Source organism: Myotis daubentonii, chromosome 2 (assembly GCF_963259705.1).
Source record: "Myotis daubentonii chromosome 2, mMyoDau2.1, whole genome shotgun sequence".
NCBI classification, from domain to species: domain Eukaryota; kingdom Metazoa; phylum Chordata; class Mammalia; order Chiroptera; family Vespertilionidae; genus Myotis; species Myotis daubentonii.
Window position 1 is genome coordinate 112,751,087 of NC_081841.1, and position 25,861 is coordinate 112,776,947.

The window sequence follows — 25,861 nt, forward strand, 5'->3', positions numbered from 1 at the left end:
TCCCACTCTGATTTCTAAGAAGGGACTATGAGGATTCAAGGATCAGAAGGGATTTAGAAGCCATTAGATGCGGTGGTTTCTTGGACAGAAAGGAGCAGTGCTTCTAATGGGATATTCCCCGGTACTCCAGCAGCCTTCCTTTCTGGTTGCCGGTCTAAAACCACAATCACCATTTCCTGCCACCAGGGGTTGCTGTGAACTGCTGCTAACTCCTGCCTGCTTCCAGCTCCAATCGAAGTGAGCCCCTCTGAGGGACAAAAGGTGTTTGGGACCAGCACAGGTGACTTCCAAACTCCTCTTCTTTCCCAGCAGGAATGCACCTCGATCCACCTTTCTTTTTAGTAATCTAGGGCCACAGTACATTCACTCATGCTGGCTCTCTTGTTTCTACCTGTGTCAGTTAGGCCCTTTTCTTCCTCCTGGAATAGCTGGCAATACAGCCAGAAGGTTGTGGACCCAGCCTCTAAGGCTGACCTCCAGGCTGGGCAAGACTCACTTCCACCCATTTATTGCCATTTTTTCTCCCTTGTTACTGTTCCCAAGGGAAGCATCATGCCTTAGGGATTAGCTCTGTATTCCTGATGGGTCAACAAAAAGGGAAGGGGAGAGTGCTGGAAAAGCAACCCAGGAGGCTTCTTGTAGCAAAGAGAGGAGAGTCAGTCAGGTTATTTTCTTCCATTTTTCGGGGATTTTTCCATTCTAAAGAAGGGTGGTGTCAGCTCTCTCCAAGACCCTGTGCATGGAGCTCGGGGACATTCACACATCTGAATGATGAGGCCTGGAAGCTGATACCCCACAGCACTGGCTCTCAGGTCAGCTGTGTCAAAGGCCAGTGCCCAGCAAGCCTGGAAGCAGCACTGGCAAGGAAGGCTGCCAGGACCCAGGTTCACTCTGACTTGGATAATTTCTAGAACAAGCTTCTTTTCAAGAGAAAATACTGGGTTTTGGTTTTAAAGAACAGCTTCTTACCACATTGGGTTGCTTCAGACATTTTCTCAAGTGGTAACAGTTGATGGCTGAGCCAGTATAATAAAAAAAGCACACACACACACACACACACAAGCAAAAAAAGTTGTCTTTAAACAACCTTGCACACATTCACACATACATTAGACATAAAATGACTTGCATGAATACCACCTACCTGCAAAAGACAGGTGGTAGACCTGGACATGCATCCTGGTGCACTGCCAAGTCCAATACTACGACTTAAGAAACACACTGTGTATCCCTTTTAAAACTTTTATTGTGCATAAGATGGCCCATTCCCCTTTGTAGCTCAGTTGTTATTACCACTTTAGAAATTTTTTTCTTTAAATTCTTTCCACTTTGTGCCTGACTGAAAATGTCTTCTCTTGGAAGGGATAAAGAATAGTCTATCTTTGCTGGTCAAAAGAAGCTGGAGAATAGCTCCTGAGGGCTAAGGCTCAAATACCATCTGAGCAGCGTTAGAACCTCCCATTCTTGTTGGCCAGCCCCCCCCACCCCCCAACAGTGACTGACTCGGGATGGTGGTGCCTGCTGCTGTCCTAGGTAATGCTGAGCTTGGAGCCCACTGTGTGGCCTGGTGTTTGGGGCACACCCAACCTCAGGCGTTTCAGATGAATGAATATATTTCCTGTTCCCCCTGCCTTCAAGGGGACTTAACTCTTGAGAAGAAAAACCTGCCTGGAGCTGCATGCATTTCCAGAGTTGGAAAACATTTCATGCAGCATGTCACCAGGTACTAAATAAACTGCAAACTAGTGGTTATAAAATGGAAGCTTTGAAAAAAGTACTGTTGGGAGTGCAATGCAGGGGAACATTTCACAGGCTTCTCTGCAAAGTCTTCAGCCCCTTTCTAGTAACTGAAGGAAGCAGTGTGCACTTTGGAAGGATTCAGTATTGGCTGGCAGCAAGAGGCAGGCAGTAACATCTCATGCCCCTGCTACATTAAGCCACCTAGAGAGGATCACTATGGCCATATCCCTTCTAGCCACTTCCTAAACTGATTCCTTGTCCTGGAGTTAGCAGGAGCTATAATGGAGGGAGGCAGCTCTCCTGGGGCATGGTCAGGTATGGTGGCCTTTGAGAGGTGGAGGGTTAGGGAAAAGGCCACAAAGGCGATAAAGATCCTGACCCAAGTCCAATTTTATTGGAAGTTGGGGTTTAAAGAGGGACTCTGGAACACCCTTCTCTCCCCCTTTTAAGAAAAGAGAATAAAAACAGAGACTCTGGCTGACTCATCTGAAAACAAGAAGTGAAGAAGTCAGAGCTGTGGTGGCTGCCAGCAGCATACTCCTGGATTTCCACAGTGGGGAGATGGCAGCTTTGGGACAAAGTGAAGAAGAAGACAGGTTCTTTGCTCCTTCGTAGTGAGAACGAATGTTCAAGTTGAGGCACAGTGTGGTTTCCCATGGGAGTTCCAAGGTCAGCACGGATGCCCAATCTGTCCTGCCCTCAGGTGGCCTTGAAGAGTTGCCATGCTTCTGTTCTCTCTACATTGGCCCTTCTGCACAGGAGTTGGCTAGAACACCCTCCCAGACTGGCCTGGCACTGGTGGGCCTCCTCCTTGGGCTCACCATGAGCTAATTCTGTGGATGGACAAGTGGTGACCCACCAGGTTTCCTCAGACAGTGGCTGAGCTGAAAGAAATAAGCAGTTTGGCTCAAGGAGCTAGTTACATGGTGCTTATCATCCCTTGCCCCCACCTCCCCACCCCCCTGAAGATCCAGGAACTGTGGAGGTCTGGGCTGGAGCTGTTACTAGTTTGGAGAGACCAACCTAAACCCCACTACCTAAGACCCCACCTGTGCATGTCTATCCGGTTGGATCTGAGGCTGGGCTGAGGGAATCCTAATCAGATGGATTACAAGGTCCCATCAGGCACTGTCTCAGCCAGCCTAGAAGAGGGCCTATCCCCAACTTTCCATAATAAATGTGTTATGAGAGGTTAAAAACCCCTGGTACCAAAACTGAAAAAAAAAAAAAAGTGTTCTGCAGAGCCAATATTCCCACAGGGAAAGACAAGTGGCATCTGTGCCTGCTGGTCTGGCTTCAAACAGTGCTGACATGTCTCCTTGACAAATAGGTGGTATAGACATAAAGTTTGGCGCCAGAGTGAGAACAGGGTACCAGGTGGAGGAGGAGGATCCAGACACAAAGTATAGGAGGGGACAGAAGAGCTGTGAGTGGGGGGCCCCCATGAGGGACTCACTGCTTTCTGATGTCAGTGGGGGTCAGTAACTCTATAAAGGTGAGCTAATAAATAGATGGATGTAGCAAGCGTTCAGGCAGGCTGGCATGGTTACCTCTGTCACTTCCACACCAGGTGCCAGGTGATCAGTGTCTTTAGTAAAGATATAAAAATGAAATTTTTTTCAAGTATTAAAAAAATAAGTTAATTGAAAAAAAGAGTCTGAAGTGGCTGAGTGTCTTGCTAGATTGTCAGCTTCATTTCAATGTGCAAACGCAGGAAAAACACCAAGGAGGATCACTCCTGCCCCAACTGAAGTACTGAACAGTGACTGGGGGCTTGAAATGTAGAGCCTCACCCATCTCCCAAAGTCAGTATTTTCCAGTGTTAAAATGCTTGTGAATTAAAAGCAAAATGCAGCAATACACAACCCTCAGGCCACAATCAGAGAGGCCTGGGGCATTTGGCCACGTGGAGTCCAGTGTGTGGTGTGGAACTGGGGAGCAGACTCCTCCTGGATCCTCCTTACTTACATAATGAACTCAGGAAATGGGGCCCCCTCAGCTTCCAGGTGATGCAGGATAGGCATCACCCTGACTGGCCACGGACTCTCCCACTCTTAGTTCACATGTGGTTTTCCTGGGAGTCTCCTTTGTTTCTTTGGTGGTGCTTCAGGGAGCATGAAGAAGACAGTTGCCCCTTCCTCTCTGTGGGGTGCACTCTGGTGGCTGTGGTTTTGACAGAGGGGGAGCAGCTTCCTTCTCTCATCACACGTGCCTGCACAAGGAGGGGCGCCGGTTACTGCGCATCCCTGGGGAACTTTCTTTTCCCCACATTAAACCTCTGCACACCATGGCCTTCGCTCCCTGGATCAGGAATTCAGAGTGAGTCTATTCAAGGAGGCAGAGCCGCCTCAGATACTCATCTTCACTTGGGATTCCCCACAACACAGATACTTGATCTGCTTTTTAAGAGGCACATGAACATTTGAGTGCAAACTCCCGGGAGCTGCCAGACCTCAGATCTTGGATCTAGGTGGTGTGGAAGAGCCCAGCTGGGTCAGGCGGATTCCACAGACCAGCTAGCAGAGCGTGGGTGGGAGCTCAGGACCAGTTTAGGCTGAAGCCCTTTGACAGCATGACAGCCTCCAGGTCCTTGTCTTCCTCTTTCTCCCGGAGCCGCTGCTCCTCTAGCAACGCCACAAGGGCGTCTCTCTGTTCCACCACCTCCAGCATCTCGTTCAGGATCTTCTTCTCCTCTGACAACTCCTCCTCGGTCTTAAGGTGATCTGGGCAGTAGCAAAAGACAGGTCTGTAGGGCCAGGAGGCCACACCCAGCCAACTCATGTCCAGCTCAGCCTTGTTCCCCTCTTACCTTCCATTGCCATTCGCTCCCGGAGTTCCTGCTGCAGTCGGCTCTGCCGGTCTTCCAGTTCCAGCTCCCGGGCGCTGGGAAGGTAGGCAAGGGGAAGGAGACAAGCAACAGTGACTTGGGGACCATATCTCCTTACCCCCTAAATTAGGAAGGAGCTGTGCTCCTGCCATGATAGGCACTGTGCTCACAGCTAGGTCCACTCACAAGATCATCAGCTCTGACTCATAGCGCACCATGGCATTCTTCTCTTGCACCAGCCTGAACCACTCCTGCATCAGCTTGGGGTCATCCTTCTTGCCCATGCCTGCAGAAAGAGGGAGAGTCAGGCACACAAAGGGCTTGTTGTCTACTTGGCCAGCAGGAGTCATCACACTGGGGCAATTGTGCAAAGAGAGCAGAGCGAGATGCTGCAGGAACATTCCCAAGCCAGGTTCAGTGTTTGCCTGCCGCCCAGAAGGGGGCGCCATGCCCACCCCCAGGGCCTAATTGAGCCTGTGCTTTGAGTTTGTCCTTCCCAGGCCTGCCCTCACCCCTCAGTAACCTGGTCACCACTCGTTTAGACCTCTCCTGCTCAGTGGTTTTCCTTTGGTATATTTTAAGTGCTTTGCCTTCCTTCCTTCCTCCCTTCCTCCCCCCCCTCCTTCCCTCCCTCCCTTCCTCCCTTCCTTCCTTCCTTCTCTTCCTTCCTTCCTTTTCTTCCTTCCTTCCTTTTCTTCCTTCCTTCCTTCCTTCCTTCCTTCCTTCCTTCCTTCCTTCCTTCCTTCCTTCCTTCCTTCCTTCCTTCCTTCCTTCCTTCCTTCCATTTAATATTTACTTGGTACTTGCTATGTACTAGGCCTGCTTTGAAGAAACCAGCCTAATGATGGAGAATAATGTGAGGTTATACACCACACTTGGTCTCTTTTTAAGTCACACTCACTAACCCAACTCTTTCTAGGCACTGCCCGCTTGGGGCCTCATCATTTCTTTTATCCTGACCAAATACTCTTCCATTGGATCTTATATGGTATATGAGGTACATCCCAGGAAGGCTAGCAGGTTTCTCACCCAGGGCAGAGAAACAACAGCAGACCCTAGGGCCTAGTGGCTAAATGAGGTGGTACACTCGCTCAACCCAACCCCAGCAGCAGTGTCCGGGCTGGCACCTGCCTAACTCAGGCTGCCCTGCACCATGGCATTGCTGAGACCTAGACCTCCACCAGGAGTATCCTGACCCCACTGGGCTTCACTGTAGCAGGAGGATGGACAGAAGAACTTTCCAAGGAATCAAACTACCCAAAGAGGGAAAACACCTTTTCCTTGGAGCACAAAGAAGCCATAGTGTGGTCCTGCCTGAAGGCAAATGACAAACTATGTCAGTGGTTCTTCAATATTTTTTGGATTACAAACCATTTTGAGAATCCCAGGAAAGCTAGGGACTCCCTTCCTAGAAAAAAAATGCATGCATATACATCCAACAATTTCATTTCATACAGAATTTCAGGGTGTTCATGGGATTCCTGAAATCCATCCATGGGCCCCAGGTGAAGAGGCACTGCACTGGGAAATTTTTCAAAAGTGCTTTCCATTTTATGAGTAACTTGGTTGGATGTTCTATCCCAGTAAAGACTAGACCTAGAAACATAGGGAGTACACCCTCAGGTGGGATGACTCTCATGTATTAAGCTCCTTACTCACTGCTTTCCTACATTCTTCACACTTGACTTTCTAGCATACTGTTCAAAGACAACTCTCTCTCTCTCTGCAATGTTGTTTGCTTGACACACACGAGGCCCAAGCCAGTTAGTCTTTCAATGGGGCTACATTCTGGAGAGGCAGAAATGACTCATATTCATACAAGCAGGGGTTAATGAATGCACTGTGTGGTGCACATGCAGCTGGGCTCCCAAGGTGAAGTCTTGCCCCTGAGTCCTATTCTGAAGGATGGAAGCTCCCTTCTTACTAGTCGAGCCTGCTACTGTGGAGTGCATGTTGGAGTGTCTGGGGACCAAAGCTCTTCTCACCCAACCCAATAGACTTGGCTCTTTGGCTGTTAAAGCAGCCTACAGCTCAGTTCCATGCATTCCTTTCTGAGTGTCTCTGCACAGTGTGCCCACATGGCCATGGAAGATGGAGCCTGAGGCATGCAAGCTATCCAGTGTGGCAAGTTGTAAATGCACTAGGAAGCCACTTCCTCCTTCCCACCTCCCCAAAATTCCACAGGGAAACCTCTAAACACCACTCATGAGCTTTGGTAGGTTGTTCACAGCCAATAAGCAAAAGTATATGGTGGGGTGGGTGAAAGTCAAATGTGAGAACCATGGAGAGCACAGGAAGAGGTTAGCAAGGGTTAGTCATGAACACACTCCCCTTCCCCTTCCCACATGCCTTTTCAACAACAATCTTATCACCACAAAAGACTTCAAATCAGACAAACTTAAAAAAAAATATCACACACACTCAGCAAGACACAGGGTAGAGAAGTTTGCTTTCAGTGGTTGTTTGGGAAAAGAACTCAGGGGCATTTGTATAGACCAGTCTTTGAAAGGACAGTATTCCTCGACTCCACCAATACAAATTGTTGCCACACAGGCAGGCGGTTCCTGACCCATGAGCCTGGCCCCTCTGTCTGCTGGACTTGAGACTGAAGGCCCAGCCACAAATGGTGGTGCAACATCGTGGGACCCTCTGCTGCTGCCGAGAGGCCTGCCTCAGCGGCTCTCTGGCGTCACTCCATACCCCGTTCCTCCCCTGAGACAGTCAAAGGGATACTGTACCTTGTAAGAAACTGCCACATACTCATGAAGTTTTGTAACAGGGCCATCAAGTGTCAGAGAAAGAAAGAGAGACAGCTGGGTATGCCTCCCTCTTTAACTAGTGTTACTATGGCCTGAGAGGCAGTGGGGATGAGGTTGGGGAGTTACGTTACCTTCCTGGACACAGCAAGGGCAGAAGGAGAGAGGTCTACGCCGTGGAGTCCCGCCACTGGGCTCAACTTCAAAAAGGACCAAACAAAGAAGAGGAGAAGGAGACAGAGAAAGACAAAAAGAAAAGAGGAGGAGGAGTAGTTTGAAAGTGAAGAGGGACAGGGAGACAGTGAAATAAAAAAATAAGCAGAGGACAAAAAGCATAAAAGTGAGAAAGGAACAAAAGGAGGAAAAGAAAAAAAATACAAGAAATGGAAAGGCAGAAAAAAGGGAAACAATGTCTACAAATGAATTAAGTCCCTTTATCGGCATGGAAACTCAGTAAGAGAGACCCAGGCCTGGGTGGCCATCCCTGATGTGGGTACGTGGCTGAAAAAAAAGGAATGCACATGCACATGCTCCCTTCCCGATGGTGGGGCAGCTCCCAGTAAGGGCTGCTCCTTCTTCCTCTAGTCCCCATGGGGAGGGAGGTGACACTGGGTATTACCATAGCGGCCTTTTGGGTTTTGGGTTCCCTCCTTAAAATTGCCCAAAGCCCCTAGGTAGGTCTGCCTACCTCTGTGGAACAGACTGTGTTATATACGTGGTCAAAACTGCTTCCAGTTTTGTAGGTGATAACCTCAGCCAACCAACCAAATCTGCGCCCATATTCATAGACACATGAGCCCCAGTTACAACTAAGCTTGTATAAGTCTAAGGGGGCTGAAGGGGTTTGTGACCGCTGCGTTGCCGTGCCCACAGAAAGCAGCTGAGTCTATGGAGGGCTGCCAGTGCTCTGACATCTGCTTTGAATGCGGAGCCAGGATGTGTTGGGGAACATGTCCACACAGAAGCAACTTCCCCCAGTCTGTTTCACTATCCCCCCACATGCCAGAGAGAGCAAACCACCCCCTTTGCTTCCATCCCTTCCATCTGCACAGAGGGATCCAATGCCATAGTTGGGGAAAGGCTGTCACACTTTGGACTGTAAGACCAAAAAAGGTGCTGACAGGACATACCAACCCACAGTAACACTGCTGATAAGAGCTGTGGACAGGGGACTGAGAGAAGATAGTGTGCAGAGAAACACCTGTGAGACTTAGAGACCTGACGGTAACTCAAGGAAAGGAGGAGCTCACAGGGACCATCACAGAACCACATGTCACACTGGAGACAGGGAACACCCTCCCCAGCGAGACACCTCAAGGACTCTGGTGTGTGTGTGCAGGTGAGTGATTTTACAATTAGATCAGGGGTAAGAAGTTACCCTGGTTTAGTCACCAGAAGGGTTGAGAGGCTGTTCTGCATTGCAGTCAAATAAATGCAGATGCCACATTTTCTCTTTCCTTTAAGCCTCTCACAGTGATCTCCATATTGTTTTGTGCTATGCATTGAATCTGGTGTCTGGTAAAACTTCAAAACTAAAGCCAGATACTGTGTGTGCATGTGTGTGTGAAATGCTGATTATATCCAGCGTTCTAACAGACATGACTGTGACCAGCTGATGTGCTGGGGTACGAAGAAGTATTCCTTCCATAACTAGTCTATGTTTAACCTTCTTTGTTACAAAAATGTAGAGTCTGTGTTGGTGCTCAGAATACCTGGATACATCCCATGAAATACAACATCAATGAGCACTCTGTGCCACTTTGTGGGACAGATGGTACCCCAGACAGTCTGTGGTGCAGAGTGGACAGTGTCCATATCCATTTGCAAGGCACAGTGAAATGATACAGAACCAATGCACACCCAAAATAAGGAAGTATGTACTGCACGTAAACTTAAAAATGTGTTTCAATTTTCTGGTAATCACAAAATAGAGCTTTCAGCTTCTTTTATGTAGACCACATCCTCATACACCTTTTTTCATTATAAACGACAATATGCAGTAACAAAATATTCAGAACAGAAATTAGGAAATGAAATTAGAAAGGGGGGCATCAGGTAAAGCAAGTGTTTAAAAAGAAGAAAGCATCTGTACTAATAAAAGGGTAATATGCTAATTAGACTGGGAGACCTTCTGGATATCCTTCTGGACAAAGTCATGGTGGTGGGGCTGAGGCAGAGGTGGTTAGGGGCAAGCAGGCCGGTGGGGGGGGGGGGGAGTTGGGGGGAGCAGGCCGGCTGAGGGGAGAAGTTGGGGGCAATCAGTTCGGCAGGGGCGGGCAGTTAGGGATGATCTGGCTGGAAGGAGGGAGGCAGTAGGGGATGATCAGGTTGGCAGGCAGAGTGGTTAGGGACAATCAGGCAGGCAGGCAGGTGAGCGGTTAGGAGCCAGAGGTCCCGGATTGTGAGAGGGATGTCCAACTGCTGGTTTAGGCCCGATCCCAACCAGCAGTTGGACATCCCCCAAGGGGTTCCAGATTGGAGAGGGTGCAGGCCGGGCTGAGGGACACCCTCTCACCCCCGTGCACGAATTTCGTGCACCGGGCCACTAGTCCTATATAATAAAGAGCTAATATGCTAATTAGACTGAATAGCAGAACGACCTTCTGGACAGAGCTGGGGGGGGGGGGCGCGAGGCAGCTGGGACTGCGAGGGCCGAGCTTCTTGCACAAATTTTGTGCATCAGGCCTCTAGTTCTATAATAAGGGGCAGAGGGCAGGATGTGAAATGGCCAGAAGGGAGCTGGGTAAACTCACACTGTGTGGTTATGACTTTCTTCTTTAGACTTTTCTGCATGCTCTGAAATTTCCATAATGTATACTATTTTAATAATCAGAAAATATAACCAATAGATATTGTTCTAAAAAGAAGAAATTGAGGAGGGAAAACTGAATGGAAACATCAGTCAAATAAAGGGCATCCTCCCAGATCTGGCTCTCAGGTGAGTGTGCATAGGAAGCAAAGGATTTGGTTTTGAGTGCCATTTGTTTGCCTTTTTTGGAGATGTGAGAAATAGAGGATTTGGTCCACTAGTTCTAAAGTCAAGCCCATGACAAACTTTTAAAAAATAGGGTTCTGTCTCTGTAACAGCTACCATATTTATATCCTCACAAACCACCTCTGCATCCTCTAGGCTCATCATCACTTCTGAGAAACCCTGGAACTTGGTTCTGGTTGGAAGCCTTTTATCAGCAACTCTACACTCTCATACTCACTGCACTGCATGCCCTCACCACTCTGCAAGCTTATCTGCTCCAGCTTTTACCTTGGCAGCAAACTAATTTTTTTTCATTTGACACAAAAATTTCTTTTGAAATGTGACCACCATCAGCAACTGTTTAGCATCCATTCACTTTGACCACTGGGGGCAGGTGACAGGTGAATTTAAGAGCAGCAGACTACTGTCATATAGTAAGGTATGTTTCACCATATTCCAGTGATGCATGCAATAAGCAAGGATAATGCTTTACCATTTCAAAACACTCTCACATGTGTTATTTCATTGATCCATACATTGATGGCCACCTGGATGACCATTAGTATCTCTATTTTGAAATGGGTGATCTGAGGATCAAAGAAGTTAAATGTGGCACAGCCTGACTAAAATCTGGATCTGCCTTTCCCATGCTGAACTAAGAGTTTGCCCTCTTTAAAGGGGCAACAAAGGCTCTAGGTAAATCTAACAATAGGTAGCTACTGGAAACTGAGTCACACACAAAAATCCTATTCAGAATGCCAGTCCTGGAAAAGAGTGGTACTGCCACCCTTTCCTCCAATTTTAGAAGCCAAGAGAGGATAAGTGACCTGGCTGGGGACACAGTGAAGCTCGGACCTGACTCAAGATCTTGCCTTTCTAAGTTAGGGGTGCTTTCCACACTACCACTTTGCCTCTGACCTACTAGACACCTCACTCCAGGTCCTGCCTCTTGTGTGGCCCAGGGCTGTGGAGCAGTTGGCAGGTGGGAAAAGCAAAGAATCCTATGGCAACTCCCCCTTCTCTACACTTGTCTTTTCTATATTTCCATCTTCCTCCGATTTCCTCATGAAGGTTTTGTCCAAGACACTTCACCTCAAAGCACTGCACCCTCCCCTCCTACCCTATCAGTTAACTGAATGAAATGTTAGGCTAGCTGAAAAACACCAAACTAACCAACCCATCCTCAGGACCCTGAGTGTGGATGCTCATCTGTGATGTATACAAACTCAACATGACTTCAGTCCTTTTGGTTGTCAAAATTCCCTGAGACTGAGAGGCAGAGAATGGTCTGGAAGTTTTCTCACAAGGAGAGGTGAGGATGGTAGGAAGTGCAGAGGCGATAAAGGGTTGACCGGGTTCCCACAGACAGCAATGAAGTTCTGGAGGGATATCTCAGTTGTGGAAGGTTCCCACTGAGAACTCTGGGGTCTTAAACCCCAAGCTGGGCTCCCCAGCCCAGAACACCAGAACTAAGAAAGGTGCCCATATAACATCTGGCAGTGAAAAGTAGCAGGGATGCTGTCTGCCATCAAGAGACTGCTGGAAATACAGGCATCCTCTTAAAGGGCCAACACACACAATTCCATGCGCTGCCACTCACCTTGGGCTCTGGTAGAGGGAAGGCAGAGTGGACTGGAGCTGAGTGAGCACAAGCCAGGATTGGGAGCTCTGGAGTTGGAGCTTGGAGGGCAGCCACCCTGGTTTCCTATGCTGAGTAATTTCCTCATGTTCCGAGGAAGTCTATCTCTGATGGTGGAATTTTGCTATTCAAGCAGTTTTTGCCTGAGGGGGAAGGCAGTAGCCCCCCTGAAAGAAGACCTCTTGCCCTACCCTGTGGTCAATAGCCTGAGGCTAATCAAGTCTGAGTGTCAACTGAACTGCAGGCAGAGGCAGGTTTCAGGAGGTTTTGAGTCTTTTCTTCATCTAATCCTGGGCCCAGGGCTATGAAAAGCAGACCCTGGTGCACATCTTTGTCCTTTCCAAAGGCATCCTACCCCAGCAGAGGAAGCCACAAGCTGTGGATTGCAGATAGCTCCAAACAAGGTACTTAGGGCCAGTCACAAAAAGGGTCTGACATTGCCCAGGCTGGTTTGGCTCAGGCTGGTTTGGCTCAGTGGATAGAGTGTTGTCAGCCTGAGGACCAAAGGGTCCCAGGTTTGATTCCGGTCAAGGGCATGTGCCTCGGTTGTAAGCTCCTCCTTGGGATGTGTGTATGAGGCAACCAATTGATATGTTTCTCTCATCAATACTTCCCTGTCTTTCCCTCTCTTTTCCATTCTCTCTAAAAATCAATGGAAAAATATCCTTGAGTGAGGCTAAAAAAAAGTGTCTGACATTGTCCTGCACTAGAGATTGGGAGTTATAGCAGATCTACTTAATACACAGACACAAACCCAAACAGGCAGCAAAAGAGGGGAGACAAAAAAACAAGTCCCAAGTGAAAGAACAAGAGAATTCTCCAGAAGAAGAGCTAAATAAAATGGAGATAAGAAATTTATCAGGCAAAGAGTTCAGAATAATGATGGCAAAGATGCTCAACAGCATGAGAAAATATATAGTAACTATGAAGAAAGACACAACAGAAATAAAGAACTAAGTGGAAAGCATATTCAGAAGATTAGAGGAAGCACAGGATCGCATCAGTGAATTAAAAGACAGGGCAGAAAAAAATCACGCAGAGGACCAAAAAGAAAAAGCAATTAAAAAACAGGAGACAGCTTAAGGGAGCTGTGGGACAACATGAAACATAACAATATTCACATAATAGATGTGCCAGAAGGTGAGCAAGGGATAGAGAACGTGTTTGAAGAAATAATGGCAGAAAAATACCCAAACCTGATGAAGGAAAAAGTTTAGGAGGCACAGAGAGTCCCAACAGAGAAGAACACAAACAAGTCCATGCACAGACATATCATAATTAAAATGCTGCCTGGCCGGCGTGGCTCAGTGGTTGAGCATTGACCTATGAACCAGGAGGTCATGCTTTGATTCCCGGATGGGGCACATGGCTAGGTTGCAGGCTTGATCCTCTGTGAGATGTGTGCAGGAGGCAGCCGATTGATGATTCTCTTTCATCATTAATGTTTCTATCTCCCTCTCCCTCTCCCTACCTCTCTGAAATCAATAAAAATAATTTAAAAATGCCAAAAATTAAAGACAAAGAGAGAATCTTAAAGGCAGCAAGAGAAAAGCAAACTGTTACCTACAAAGGAGCTCCCATAGGAGCTGACACCTGATTTCTCATCAAAAACTCTACAGGCCAGAAGGGAATGGCATGAAATACTCAAGATAATGAAAGCAAGGATCTAAAACCAAGATTACTATACCCAGCAAGGCTAGCATTCAAAATAGAAGGTGAAATAAAGAGCTTCTCAGACAAAAAAAGAGGCGAAAGGACTTTATCAGCACTAAACCAGCACTGCAAGAAATGCTAAAGGGACTGCTGTAATGAGAAGATGTAGAGAGTGAAACATAGACATACAGAATTAAAATGGCAATAAATAAGTACAATAATAATACTGTACTATCAACAATAATCTTTAATATAAGTGGTTTAAATGCTCCAATTAAAAGACATAAGGTAGCTGAATAGATACAAAAACATGACCCAATTACAGTGGGGCCTTGACTTACGAGTTTAATTTGTTCCGGGACCGAGCTCGTTAACTCAAATTACTCTGTCAACTCAATGCAAAAAATCGGCCGAGAGACAGCTGGTATCTCAAAAAACTCGTTAGTCGGGACACTCGTAAGTCAAGGCCCCACTGTATATGCTGTCTACAAGAGACCCACCTAAGAACAAAAGAATCACACAGGATAAGAGTAAAGGGATGGAAAATTTTTTTCCATGAAAATGGAAATAAAATAAAAAAGCTGGAGTAGCAATACTCATAACTGGCAAAATAGACTTCAAAATGAAGGCCATCACAAGAGACAACAAAGGTCACTATATAATACTAAACGGAATGATCCAACAAGAGGATATAACCCTGGTAAACATATATGTACCCAATATAGGAGCACCTAAATATATAAAAAACACTTCCAGGGTACTTTAAGGGAGAGATCAAAAACAATACAGCTATAGTAGGGGACTTTAACACCATACTGACTTCACTGGATAGATCTTAGATCTTCCAGGCAAAAACTTAACAGGGAAATAAAGGACATGCTGGATCAGATGGATTTAATTGACAATTATAGAACATTTCACCCCAAAGCTGACAAATATACATTCTTCTCAAGTGCACAGGGTCATTCTCAAAGATAGACGACATTTTAGGACACAAAACAAGTCTCTACAAGTTCAATAAGATTACAATCATTTCAAGCATCTTCTCAGATCACAGTGGAATGAAATTAGAAATCAATTACAGTAAAAACAATCAAAAACATTCAAACACATGGCGGCTAATAGCATGTTATTAAACAATGAATGGGTTACCAAGGAGATCAAGAAAGACATCAGACACTTCCTGGAAACGAATGAAAATGAACACACAACAACCCCAAATCTATGGGACACAGCAAAACCAGTCCTGAGAGGGAGGTTCATACACTATAGGCCTACCTCAAAAAAACAAACAAACAAGAAAAATTAATAATAAACAATTAATCCTCAAGTTAAAGAATTATAAAGAGAACAACAAGAAAAGCCCAGAGTAAGTAGTAGGAAGGAAATAATAAAGATTAGAGCAAAAATAAATGACATAGTGACTAATACAAAAGATCATTAAAACCAAGAGCTGGTTCTTTGAAAAGATAAACAAGATTGATGAACTGTTAGCCAGATTTGTCAAGAAACAATGAGAGAGGACCCATGTAAACAAAATCAGGAATGAAAGCAGTGAAGTAACCACTGACACCACAGAAATACAATGGATTGTAAGAAAATACTATGAGCAACTATATGCCAACAAGTTGGACAATGTGGATGAAATGGACAAATTCCTAGAAAAAGACAATATTCCCAAACTGAATCAGAAAGAATCAGAAAACCTGAATAGGCCAATAACAACTGATGAAATTGAAGCAGTAATAAATAAGTAAAAACTCCCAGCAAACAAAAGCCCAGGTCCAGATGGCTTCACAGGGGAGTTTTACCAAATATTCAAAAAAGAATTAACAACTATTCCAGAAAATCCAAGAGGAAAGAACACTTCCAAACTCTTTCTATGAGGCCAGCATTATCCTAATCCTAAAACTAGATAAAGACACAAGAAAACAGAACTACAGGACAATATTGGGATGAACATAGATGCTAAAATCCTCAACAAAATATTAGCAAATCAGATCCAACAATATATTAAAAAGATCATACACCATGACCAAGTGGGATTTATGCCAGGGATGCAAGGTTGGTACAATATTCGGGCCTGTGGACTAATGGATCCTGGGTTTGATTCCCGTCAAGGTCATGTACCTTGGTTACAGGCTCCTCCCCGGCCCGAGCCCCAGTTGGGGCTCGTGTAGGAGGCAACCAATCGATGTGTTTCTCTCACATTGATGTTTCTCTCTGTCTTTCCCTTTCTCTTCTACTCTCCCTAAAAATCAATGGAAAAATATCCTAGGGTGAGGATTAATAACAACAAAAACATCACATTATCATATCTATAGATGCAGAAAAAGCATTAGACAAAATCCAACACATATTTTTTATAAAAACTATCAATAAAGTGGGAATAGAAGGAGCATATCTCAACATAATAAAGGCCATATGAACCTATAGGCAACATCATACTCAATGGGCAAAAACTAAAAGCATTTCCCCTAAGAACAGGAACAAGACAGGGATGCCCTCTTTCACCACTCCTGTTCAACACAGTACTGGAAGTCCTACCCATAGTGATCAGACAAGAAGAAGAAAATAAAAGGCATCTAAATTGGAAAGGAGGAAGTAAGACTGTCATCTGCAGATGATATGATACTGTACATAGGAAACCCTAACGACTCCACCAAAAAACTACTAGATTTAATAAATGAACTTGGCAATGTAGCAGGATACAAAATTAATACCCACAAATTGATGGCATTTTTATACCCCAATAATGAATTGTCCAAAAGAGAAACTAAACAAACAATCCCCTTTACCATTACAACAACAAAATTAAGATACTTAGGAATAAACTTAACCAAGTAGGTAAAAGACTCAGAAAACTAAAAGTGGAAGAATATACTGTGTCCATGGATTGGTAGAATTAACATCATTAAAATGACCATACTACCCAAAGCAATCTATAGATTTAATGCAATCCCTATTAAAATACCAATGGCATATTTAACAAATCTAGAACAAATACTCCAAAAATTTATATGGAACCAACAAAGACCCCAAATAGCCTCAGCAATCTTGAGAAAGAAAAACAACGTTGGAGGGATCACAATCCCAGATATCAAGTTATACTACAAAGCCACCGTAATCAAAACAGCCTGGCACTGGCACAAGAACAGGCATATAGATTATGCAATAGAACAGAGACCCAAGAAATCAACTCAAGCCATTATGCTCTATTAAAATTTGACAAAGTAGTCAAGAGCATATAATGGAGTCAAGACAGTCTGTTCAATAAATGGTGCTGAGAAAATTGGACAGATACATGCAGAAAAATTAAACTAGACCACCAACTTAAACCATACACAAGAATAAACTCAAAATGAAAGGAAGACTTAAATGTAAGTTGTGAAACCATAAAAATCCTAAAAGAAAGCATAGGCATATCTCAGACATCTTGCAGATACATCTCCTAAGGCAAAGGACACTAAGGAGAAAATAAACAAATGGGACTACATCAAAATAAAAAGCTTCTGCACGGCAAAAGAAACCATCAACAAAAAGTAAAGGGAGCCCACTGTATGAAAGAACATATTTGGCAATGATACATTTGATAAAGGGTTAATATCCAAAATATATAAGGAACTCATACAACTTAACAAAAGGAAGACAAGCAGTCCAATTAAAAAAATGGACATAGGACCTAAATAGAGACTTCTCTAAAGCCAAAGTGGCCATAGAGAAGGCCAAGAAACATATGGAAAAGTGCCTAGTCACCAATCATCATCAAAGAGATACAAATTAAAATGACAAGGAGGTATCACCTCACACTGTCAGAATGGCTACCATCAACAAATCAACAAACGACAAGTGCTGGTGAGGATATGAAGAAAAGGGAACCCTAGTGCACTGCTGGTGGGAATGCAGACTGGTGCAGCCATTATGAAAAAAGTATGGAGTTTCCTCAAAAAATTAAATATGGAACTGCCATTTGACCCAGCGGTCCCACTTATTGGAATGTATCCTAAGAGACATGAAACACCAATCAGAAAGAATATATGCACCCCAATGTTTATAGTAGCACAATTTACAATAGCTAAGATGTGGAAACAGCCCAAGTGCCCATGAGTAGAGGAGTGGATAAAAAAGCTGTGGCACATTTATACCGTGGAAATCTATGTAGCAGTGAAAAAGAGGGATCTTGTACACTTTGAGATAGCATGGAGGGATCTGGAGAGTATCATGCTAAGTGAAATAAGTCAGTCAGAGAAAGACAAGTACCACATTATCTCACACATATGTGCAATCTAATAGCAAAATAAACTGACAAACTAAATAGGTCCAGAGACATATAAGCATGGAACAGACTATGGAATCTCAGAGGGAAGGTGGGGGTGGGTGGGTGGAAAGAGATCAACCAAAGAACTTGTATGTATGCATATATGCATAACCCATGGACATAGACAATAGGGTGGTGAAGGCCTGGTGGGGGTGGGCTAAAAAGGGGTCAATTGGGGAAAAAAGGGGACCTATGTAATACTTTCAACAATAAAGATGAAAAACACACAAAAAACAAACAAACAAACAAACAGAAACACTGGTATGACCTAGAACAGGGGTGGGCAAACTTTTTGACTCGAGGGCCACAATGGGTTCTTAAACTGGACCGGAGGGCCGGAACAAAAGCATGGATGGAGTGTTTGTGTGAACTAATATAAATTCAAAGTAAACATCATTACATAAAAGGGTACGGTCTTTTTTTTTTTTTTTTAGTTTTATTCATTTCAAACAGGCCAGATCTGGCCCGCAGGCCGTAGTTTGCCCACAGCTGACCTAGAATGTTAGGGCCTAATACTGTATACTAGGAACATTATGAGGACAATGGGCTTTTTGTGAGCTGAGCTACTATTTATAATTGTACTAGTGGCCCAGTGCATGAAAATCGTGCATATTAAAAGAGAATTAATTAGAAGAAATATTTTAATATTGCTATTTGCCCTTTCTCTATAATAGAAGTGTCAAAGATGAAAGAAAATTAGTAAAATGTATATGAAAAATCTCCCTACTGTTAGAGTCTGGGGCACGCTGTGGGACCCAGAGTCAAGTCCCCGCCCACCCACGTGCATCTTGAAATCGTGCAAGACCCAGACCCAGCCAGCCCCACCCCCGTCAAGCCCCGCAGGGCGGTGAGTGCAGCCTCAGGTCCCCCGGCACAGGGCAGGGGGCACAGCCTCAGGTCCCCCAGCCTGGCCTCAGGTCCCCCGGTCCTGGCACTGGGGCAGGGGGCGTGGCCTCAGGTCCCCAGGCCCAGCCTCAGGTCCCCTAGCCCTGGGGCAGTGGGCGCAGCATCAGGTCCCCTGGCCCGGCCTCAGGTCCTCCGCCAAGCCCCACTGGGAGAGGGCACAGCCTCAATTCCTCCGTCAAGCCCCACCGGGTGGGGGGCGTGGCTTAGGTCCCCAGGTCCCGGGGGCATGTGGCCCCAGCACGAGGGTGTGATGACCATTTGCATATTAGCTCTTTATTATATAGGATCTCCACTTGAAAATACAAAATTCCAAACAAGTCACAACCCTCATACAATATCATCCTTTTAGGCTCAGAATTGCCGCCCCTTCCCTTTTGATATACCACAGCTGGTTTCATGCATAAAAATCTGTAAAGCACCCCAGAGTTAAATACTTCCCTTCCAGCTCTACTTTTGGAAAATCCTGCATATAGGAAGAAATTTTTATTTATTTATTTATTTATTTATTTATTTATTTATTTATTTATTTATTTATTTTTAGAGAGAGAGAGAGAGAGAGAGAGAGAGAGAGAGAGAGAGAGAGAGAAACATCGATTGGTTGACTCTCATACACACCCTGACTCAGGATGGAACCCACAACCCAGGTATGTGCCAACCAGGAATCAAGCCCAAAACCTTTTGGTATACAGGATGGTGCTCCAGCCAACTGAGCCACCAGACCAGAGCACCAAACCATCTCTTACAGGTGAGAACATGTTACATTGTTTCCTCTGGAGCTTCTTTCTTTTTTTTTTTTTTTTCAGGTGTTTATGAGATTTTATTGCCTTTTGTAATTTTTTTTTTATTGCTTAAAGTATTACAAGGGGTATTACATATGTATCCATTTTATCCCCCCGCCCTAGACAGTCCCCTAGCCTCCCCTATCACCCAGTGTCTTATGTCCATTGGTTATGCTTATATGCATGCATACAAGTCCTTTAGTTGATCTCTTACCCCCCTACCTCCTGCCCCCCAACCCTCCCCGGCCTTCCCGCTGCAGTTTGACAATCTGTTTGAGGCAGCTCTGCCTCTGTATCTATTATTGTTCAAAAGTTTATAATGGTCTCTATTGTCCATGAATGAGTGAGATCATGTGCTATTTTTCCTTTATTGACTGGCTTATTTCACTTAGCATAATGCTCTCCAGTTCCATCCATGACGTTGCAAATGGTAAGAGTTCCTTCCTTTTTAGAGCAGCATAGTATTCCATTGTGTAGATGTACCACAGTTTTCTAGTCCATTCATCTACTGATGGGCACTTAGGCTGTTTCCAGATCTTAGCTATGGTGAATTGTGCTGCTATGAACATAGAGGTGCATATATCCTTTCTGATTGGTGTTTCTGGTTTCTTGGGATATATTCCTAGAAGTGAGATCACAGGGTCAAATGGGAGTTCCACTTTCAGTTTTTTGAGGAAACTCCATACTGTCTTCCATAGTGGCTGCACCAGTCTGCATTCCCACCAGCAGTGCACAAGTGTTCCTTTTTCTCCACATCCTCTCCAGCACTTGTTGTTTCTTGATTTGTTGATGATAGCCAGTCTGACAGGTGTGAGATGGTACCTCATTGCTGTTTTGATTTGCATCTCTCGGATGATTAGTGACTTTGAGCATGTTTTCATATGTCTCTTGGCTTTCTGAATGTCCTCTTTTGAAAGGTGTCTATTTAGGTCCTTTGCCCATTTTTTGATTGGATTGTTTATCTTTCTTTTGTTAAGTTGTATGAGTTCCCTATAAATTTTGGAGATTAGGCCCTTATCAGATATGTCATTGGCAAATATGTTTTCCCACACAGTGGGTTTTCTCGTTGTTTTGTTGATGGTTTCTTTTGCTGTGCAGAAGCTTTTTATTTTGATGTAGTCCCATTTGTTCATTTTCTCCTTAGTTTCAAGTGCCCTAGGAGCTGTATCAGTGAAGAAATTGCTTCGGCATATGTCTGAGATTTTGTTGCCTTTGGATTCTTCTAGAATTTTTATGGTTTCCCGTCGTACATTTAAGTCCTTTATCCATTTTGAGTTTATTTTTGTGTATGGTGTAAGTTGGTGGTCTAGTTTCATTTTCTTGCATATATCTGTCCAATTTTCCCAGCACCATTTATTGAAGAGACTATCTTGGCTCCATTGTATGTTCTTGCCTCCTTTGTCAAATATTAATTGAGCATATTGGTTCGGGCCGATTTCTGGGGTCTCTATTCTATTCCATTGATCTATATGCCTATTCTTGTGCCAGTACCAGGTAGTTTTGAGAACAGTGGCTTTGTAATACAACTTGATATCTGGTATTGAGATCCCACCTACTTTGTTCTTTTTCAGGATTGCTGCAGCTATTCGGGGTCTTTTTTTATTCCAGATGAATTTTTGGAGAGTTCGTTCTAGATCTCTGAAGTATGCCGTTGGTATTTTAATGGGAAGTGCGTTGAATATATAGATTGCTTTGGGTAGTATGCACATTTTAATGATGTTGATTCTACCAATCCATGAACACGGTATGTTCTTCCATCTGTTTATGTCTTCCTCTATATCTTTTTTCAACGTCCTGTAGTTTTCTGAGTAGAGGTCTTTTACCTCTTTAGTTAAGTTTATTCCTAGGTAGCTTAATTTTTTTGGTGCGATGGTAAACGGGATTGTTTTTATAATCTCTCTTTCTGAAAGTTCACTATTGGTGTATAGAAATGCCTCAGATTTCTTGGGGTTAATTTTGTATCCTGCTACATTGCCAAATTCATGTATTAAGTCTAGTAGCTTTTTGATGGAATCTCTAGGGTTTTGTATGTATAATATCATGTCGTCTGCAAATAAGGACAGTTTTACTTCCTCTTTTCCAATTTGGATGCCTTTTATTTCTTCTTCTTGCCGAATTGCAATGGCTAACACTTCCAGTACTATGTTGAACAGGAGTGGTGAGAGGGGGCATCCCTGTCTTGTTCCTGTTCTTAGGGGAAATGGTGTTAGTTTTTGTCCATTGAGTATGATGTTGGCTGTGGGCCTGTCATATATGGCTTTTATTATGTTGAGGTATGATCCTTCAGTAAGAAATTTTTTGATTTTGACTTCCTCAAAATAGGCAAGAGGCATGCTTGCTTCTAAGTTGCATTTTGAGGCTCCATTTTCTTGCTACAGGGACCCCGGGCTAGCCTTTGTGGACAACTATCTGGGGCAGACTTCCATTTCTCACACTTGTTTTTGGCTATAATGCCACAATATTTACTGATAACTGACCCAGCATTGCAGAAGTACCTTTTTATCCAATTCAACCTATTAATACTACCAGAATTCCGTTATTTTTTTCCAGAAGAAACATCAGGGACATTACCTTTCATTTCTGAGCTCAAACAACCAGATTAAACTTGCAAAAAGCCAGATGCCCAGGGTTGGGAGAATTTCTTGGTGTTGTAGGTATAAGGAATGGGGCTTTCACTAATCTGTCTTTTTTATAAAGCAAATATTTTTTAAAAATAGGATGAGATTATTTTTTATTTTGATTTCCTCTTGGCCTCCAAGAGAGCGGAAGGGAAAGGGAGAGATAGAAACATCTATGGAAGAGAAACATCCTTCAGCTGCCTCCTGAATGGAACCAGCAACCTTTTGGTGTATGGGATGATGCTCAACTGAGCCACACTGGCCAAGCCTGATTTTCCTTTCTGTGTTGTTCAGGTTATGTAGTCTAAAGCAAGGGAAGATGGGCCAGATATTTTGTTGACTAAGATTATACTCAACTGTTCTGACTCCTTAACCCAGAAACCTATTTGTTCTGTATCAATAAGTGCCATGCCTGACATGAGTTAGCCTTTGCATTATTTGTAAAACTGAGGTGCCCAGTCCCAAACCCAGGGGCAATAACAGATGCTGTGACCCTACAAGGGAGTCAAGGTGGTTGGCTGCAAAGCTGCAGAGTGGTAAGCCGAAAGGTCTATGTCCCAGCATGCCCAGTCTACATACATATGACAGGGCTAGGTGGGGTGCCTTGTGTTATAAAACTTAGTACAGATAAATCTTAAGATGGCGCATAGCTAAATGCCTGTACTTGCTGCCTCCCACAACTACATCAAAATTACAAGTAAAATACAGAACAACTATCATCCAGAACCATGGGAAAGCTGGCTGAGTGGAAGTACTACAGCTAGAGAGGTAAAGAAGAAAGCACACTGAGACTGGTAGGAGGTGAGGAGGTACTGAACAGGCTGGTTCAGCACCCATGTGTGCCCCTTTTTTAATTGGGAGGGAGATCGCCTCTGTGGAGGCCCCCTAGAGGAGCAAGGAGTCCCAGCCCCACACCAGGCCCCAAGCCCAGGGTCCCAGAGCTGGGGAAAGAAGTCCCTAAGGGCTGTAAGAACTACAGGCTGTGAAAACAAGTGCAGATTGGGGCTGAGTGACACACAGACTGCTGGAGACCCAGCTCCTCTTCTTAAAAGGCAGGCACTGCAAACTTAATTTACAAGCTCCCACTTCCTCTGAGCTCCAGTGCCGGGCTAGGCTTTGGGGTCCCAGATACACACGTGGAGAAACTGGACTGTCTGGCATCAGGGCAGGAATACGGGGTGGTTTTCTTCCAGATGGAGGTGCTCGCAGTGGTCATTGTTCCTGTGTTGGGACCTTCCCGATAAAGGGCTGACTGGCAGCCACTTCTGTTCCCTCTGCCCTGGTGATTCCCTGAGACCCCGCCCTACCCAATTTACAACCCCACCCAAGCTGTGTGCAGCAGCTTTTGCATATGAATGGTCTGTCCTTTCTCAGACTGAAAACCTGTCAAACAAGCTGCAGCTGGGTCAGAGAGCCCCAGACTTGTCAATAAAAGGCCCCCCAAAACTGGCACTAGCACCAGCGTGCCTTGCTTCACAGCTGGACCTCGTCTGGGCACTTCCAAACTAGATAAAAAGAGGAGGAATCTGTAGATCTCTCTGTAGCTCCTGCTGGGTGGCCCTACGCAGTGGCTGATGTTGCACCTCCCTGGAGACCCAAGAGCCAGTGTACCAGTGGTCAGTGTGAGACTATACCAGATTACAACTCTCCACATCTATAAGAGACACACTCAAGGGGCAGACTCAGTGAGCACCAAAGCCCCACTGAAGCAAGTCATGCCTCATAAGGGTGTCTCCTGCACAGCAGCTCTCTCACTGTAGTCGTAGCTGGTCCTCACAGCCAGTTTGGCCTGGCGGTTAATTCCTCCCAGTGACACCAACAGCAATCAAGGCTCAACTACAATAAAACTGTGCACACAGCCCACAAAGGGGTGCACCAAGAGTGTCCACCTCAGGTGACTGGGGAGGCTGAGCCACTGGGCCCTATAGGACACCTACTACACAAGGCCACTCTGTCAACTCAAGGAGACTTAGCAGCTACCCAATACATAGAAACAAACACAGGGAAGTAGCCACAATGCGGAGACAAAGAAAACATGTCACAAATGAAAGAAATGGAAGAAAGCAAACTACTGGATATAGAGTTCAAAATCATGGATATAAGGTTACTCAAGAATCTTCTAGAAACCTCCGAGGAACTTAGTGAGACTTTCAAGGATCTTAGTGAGTATACCAAAAAAATGGAAAAGGACCAGTCAGAAATTAAGCATATACTGACTGAAGTAAAGAATAATATACAGGGATTCAACAGATTAGGGGATCCCAAGAATCAGATCAATGATTTGAAATATGAGTAAGCAAATAACACCCAACCAGAAGAGCAAAAAGAAAAACGAATCCAAAAATATGAAGATAGTGTAAGGAGCCTCTGGGACAAATCTGAATTATGGGGTGCCAGAAGAAGAGAGAGCAAGATACTGAAAACATATTTGAAGAAATAATGACAGAAAACTTCCCCTACCTGGTGAAAGAAATAGACTTACAAGTCCAGGAAGTACAGAGAACCTTAAACAAGACAAATCCAAAGAGGACCACACCAAGACACATCATAATTAAAATGCCAAGGGCAAAAGACAAAGAGAGAATCTTAAAAGCAGCAAGAGAAAAACAGTTAGTTACCTACAAGGGAGTACCCATATGACTGTTAGCTGATTTCTCAACAGACACTATGCAGGCCAGAAGGGAGTGGCAAGAAATATTCAAAGTGATGAATTGCAAGAACCTACAACCAAGAATACTTTACCCAGCAAAGCTATCATTTAGAATTGAAGGTCAGATAAAGAGCTTCACAGACAAGAAAAAGCTAAAGGAGCTCATCACCACCAAACCAGTATTATATGAAATGCTGAAGAGTATTCTTTAAGAAGAGGAAGAAGAAAAAAGTAAAGATAAAAAAATATGAACAAAGTGATAACAAATACATATCTATCAACAAGTAAATCTAAAAATCAAATGCATAGCCCTAGCTGGTTTGGCTCAGTGGAAAGAGTGTCGGCCTGGGGACTGAAGGGTCCCTCCCAGGTTAGATTCTGGCCAAGGGCACATGCCTGGGTTGTGGGCTCGATTCCCAGTAGGGGGTGTGCAGGAGGCAGCCGATCAATGATTCTCTCTCATCATTGATGTTTCTATCTCTCTCTCCCTCTCCCTTTCTCTCTGAAATCTATAAAAATATATTAAAAAATAAAATAAAAATCAAATGCATAAAAAATCTGATGAACAGAATAAACTGGTGAATGGAACAGAATCAGGGGCATGGAAATGGGACAGACTGACGATTCTCAGAGGAAAGGGAGTGTGTGGCGGGTGCAGGAAGAGATTAGACAAAGATCTTATATGGACACAGACAATAGGGTGGTGAGGGCCTGGGGTGGGGTGGGAACTGGGTAGAGGGGAACTATGGGAGGGAAAAAGAGGGACATCTGTAATAATCTCAACAATAAAGATTAATTTAAAAAAACTTTGTACAGAATGGAGCTCTAGAATAAAGGCAAAAAAGAGAGAATAAAACAACAAAACAGAATATAAGAATTGTGATCCAGCACACCCATGTGCGTGCACATACAATATGTGTGTACATTCACATGTGTATGCACACACGTACACAGAAGAATGCTGGGAAATTTCAAGGACTCTAAAGTTCCTAAGCAAAAAC

The 25,861-nt window shown here is 44.5% G+C and overlaps 1 protein-coding gene across 25 annotated transcripts in view; it reads right to left on the reverse strand.

Moving 5' to 3' along the window:
* Nucleotides 1-1,228: 1,228 nt before the first annotated feature.
* The window catches only part of MICAL3 (microtubule associated monooxygenase, calponin and LIM domain containing 3), a 279,395-nt gene continuing 254,762 nt past the window's right edge, over nt 1,229-25,861 (reverse strand). For 20 of the 25 annotated variants that reach the window (XM_059684293.1, XM_059684292.1, XM_059684290.1 and 17 more), the window contains 4 exons: nt 7,458-7,523; nt 4,754-4,853; nt 4,550-4,623; nt 1,229-4,463 (listed from right to left, as the gene is read on the reverse strand). In XM_059684293.1, coding sequence (XP_059540276.1) covers nt 4,279-4,463; nt 4,550-4,623; nt 4,754-4,853; nt 7,458-7,523 — 425 coding nt within the window. In that variant the 3' untranslated portion in view covers nt 1,229-4,278. The remainder of the gene's footprint in view (nt 4,464-4,549; nt 4,624-4,753; nt 4,854-7,457; nt 7,524-25,861) is intronic. The other 5 variants (XM_059684295.1, XM_059684298.1, XM_059684294.1 and 2 more) reach the window with 1 other exon arrangement.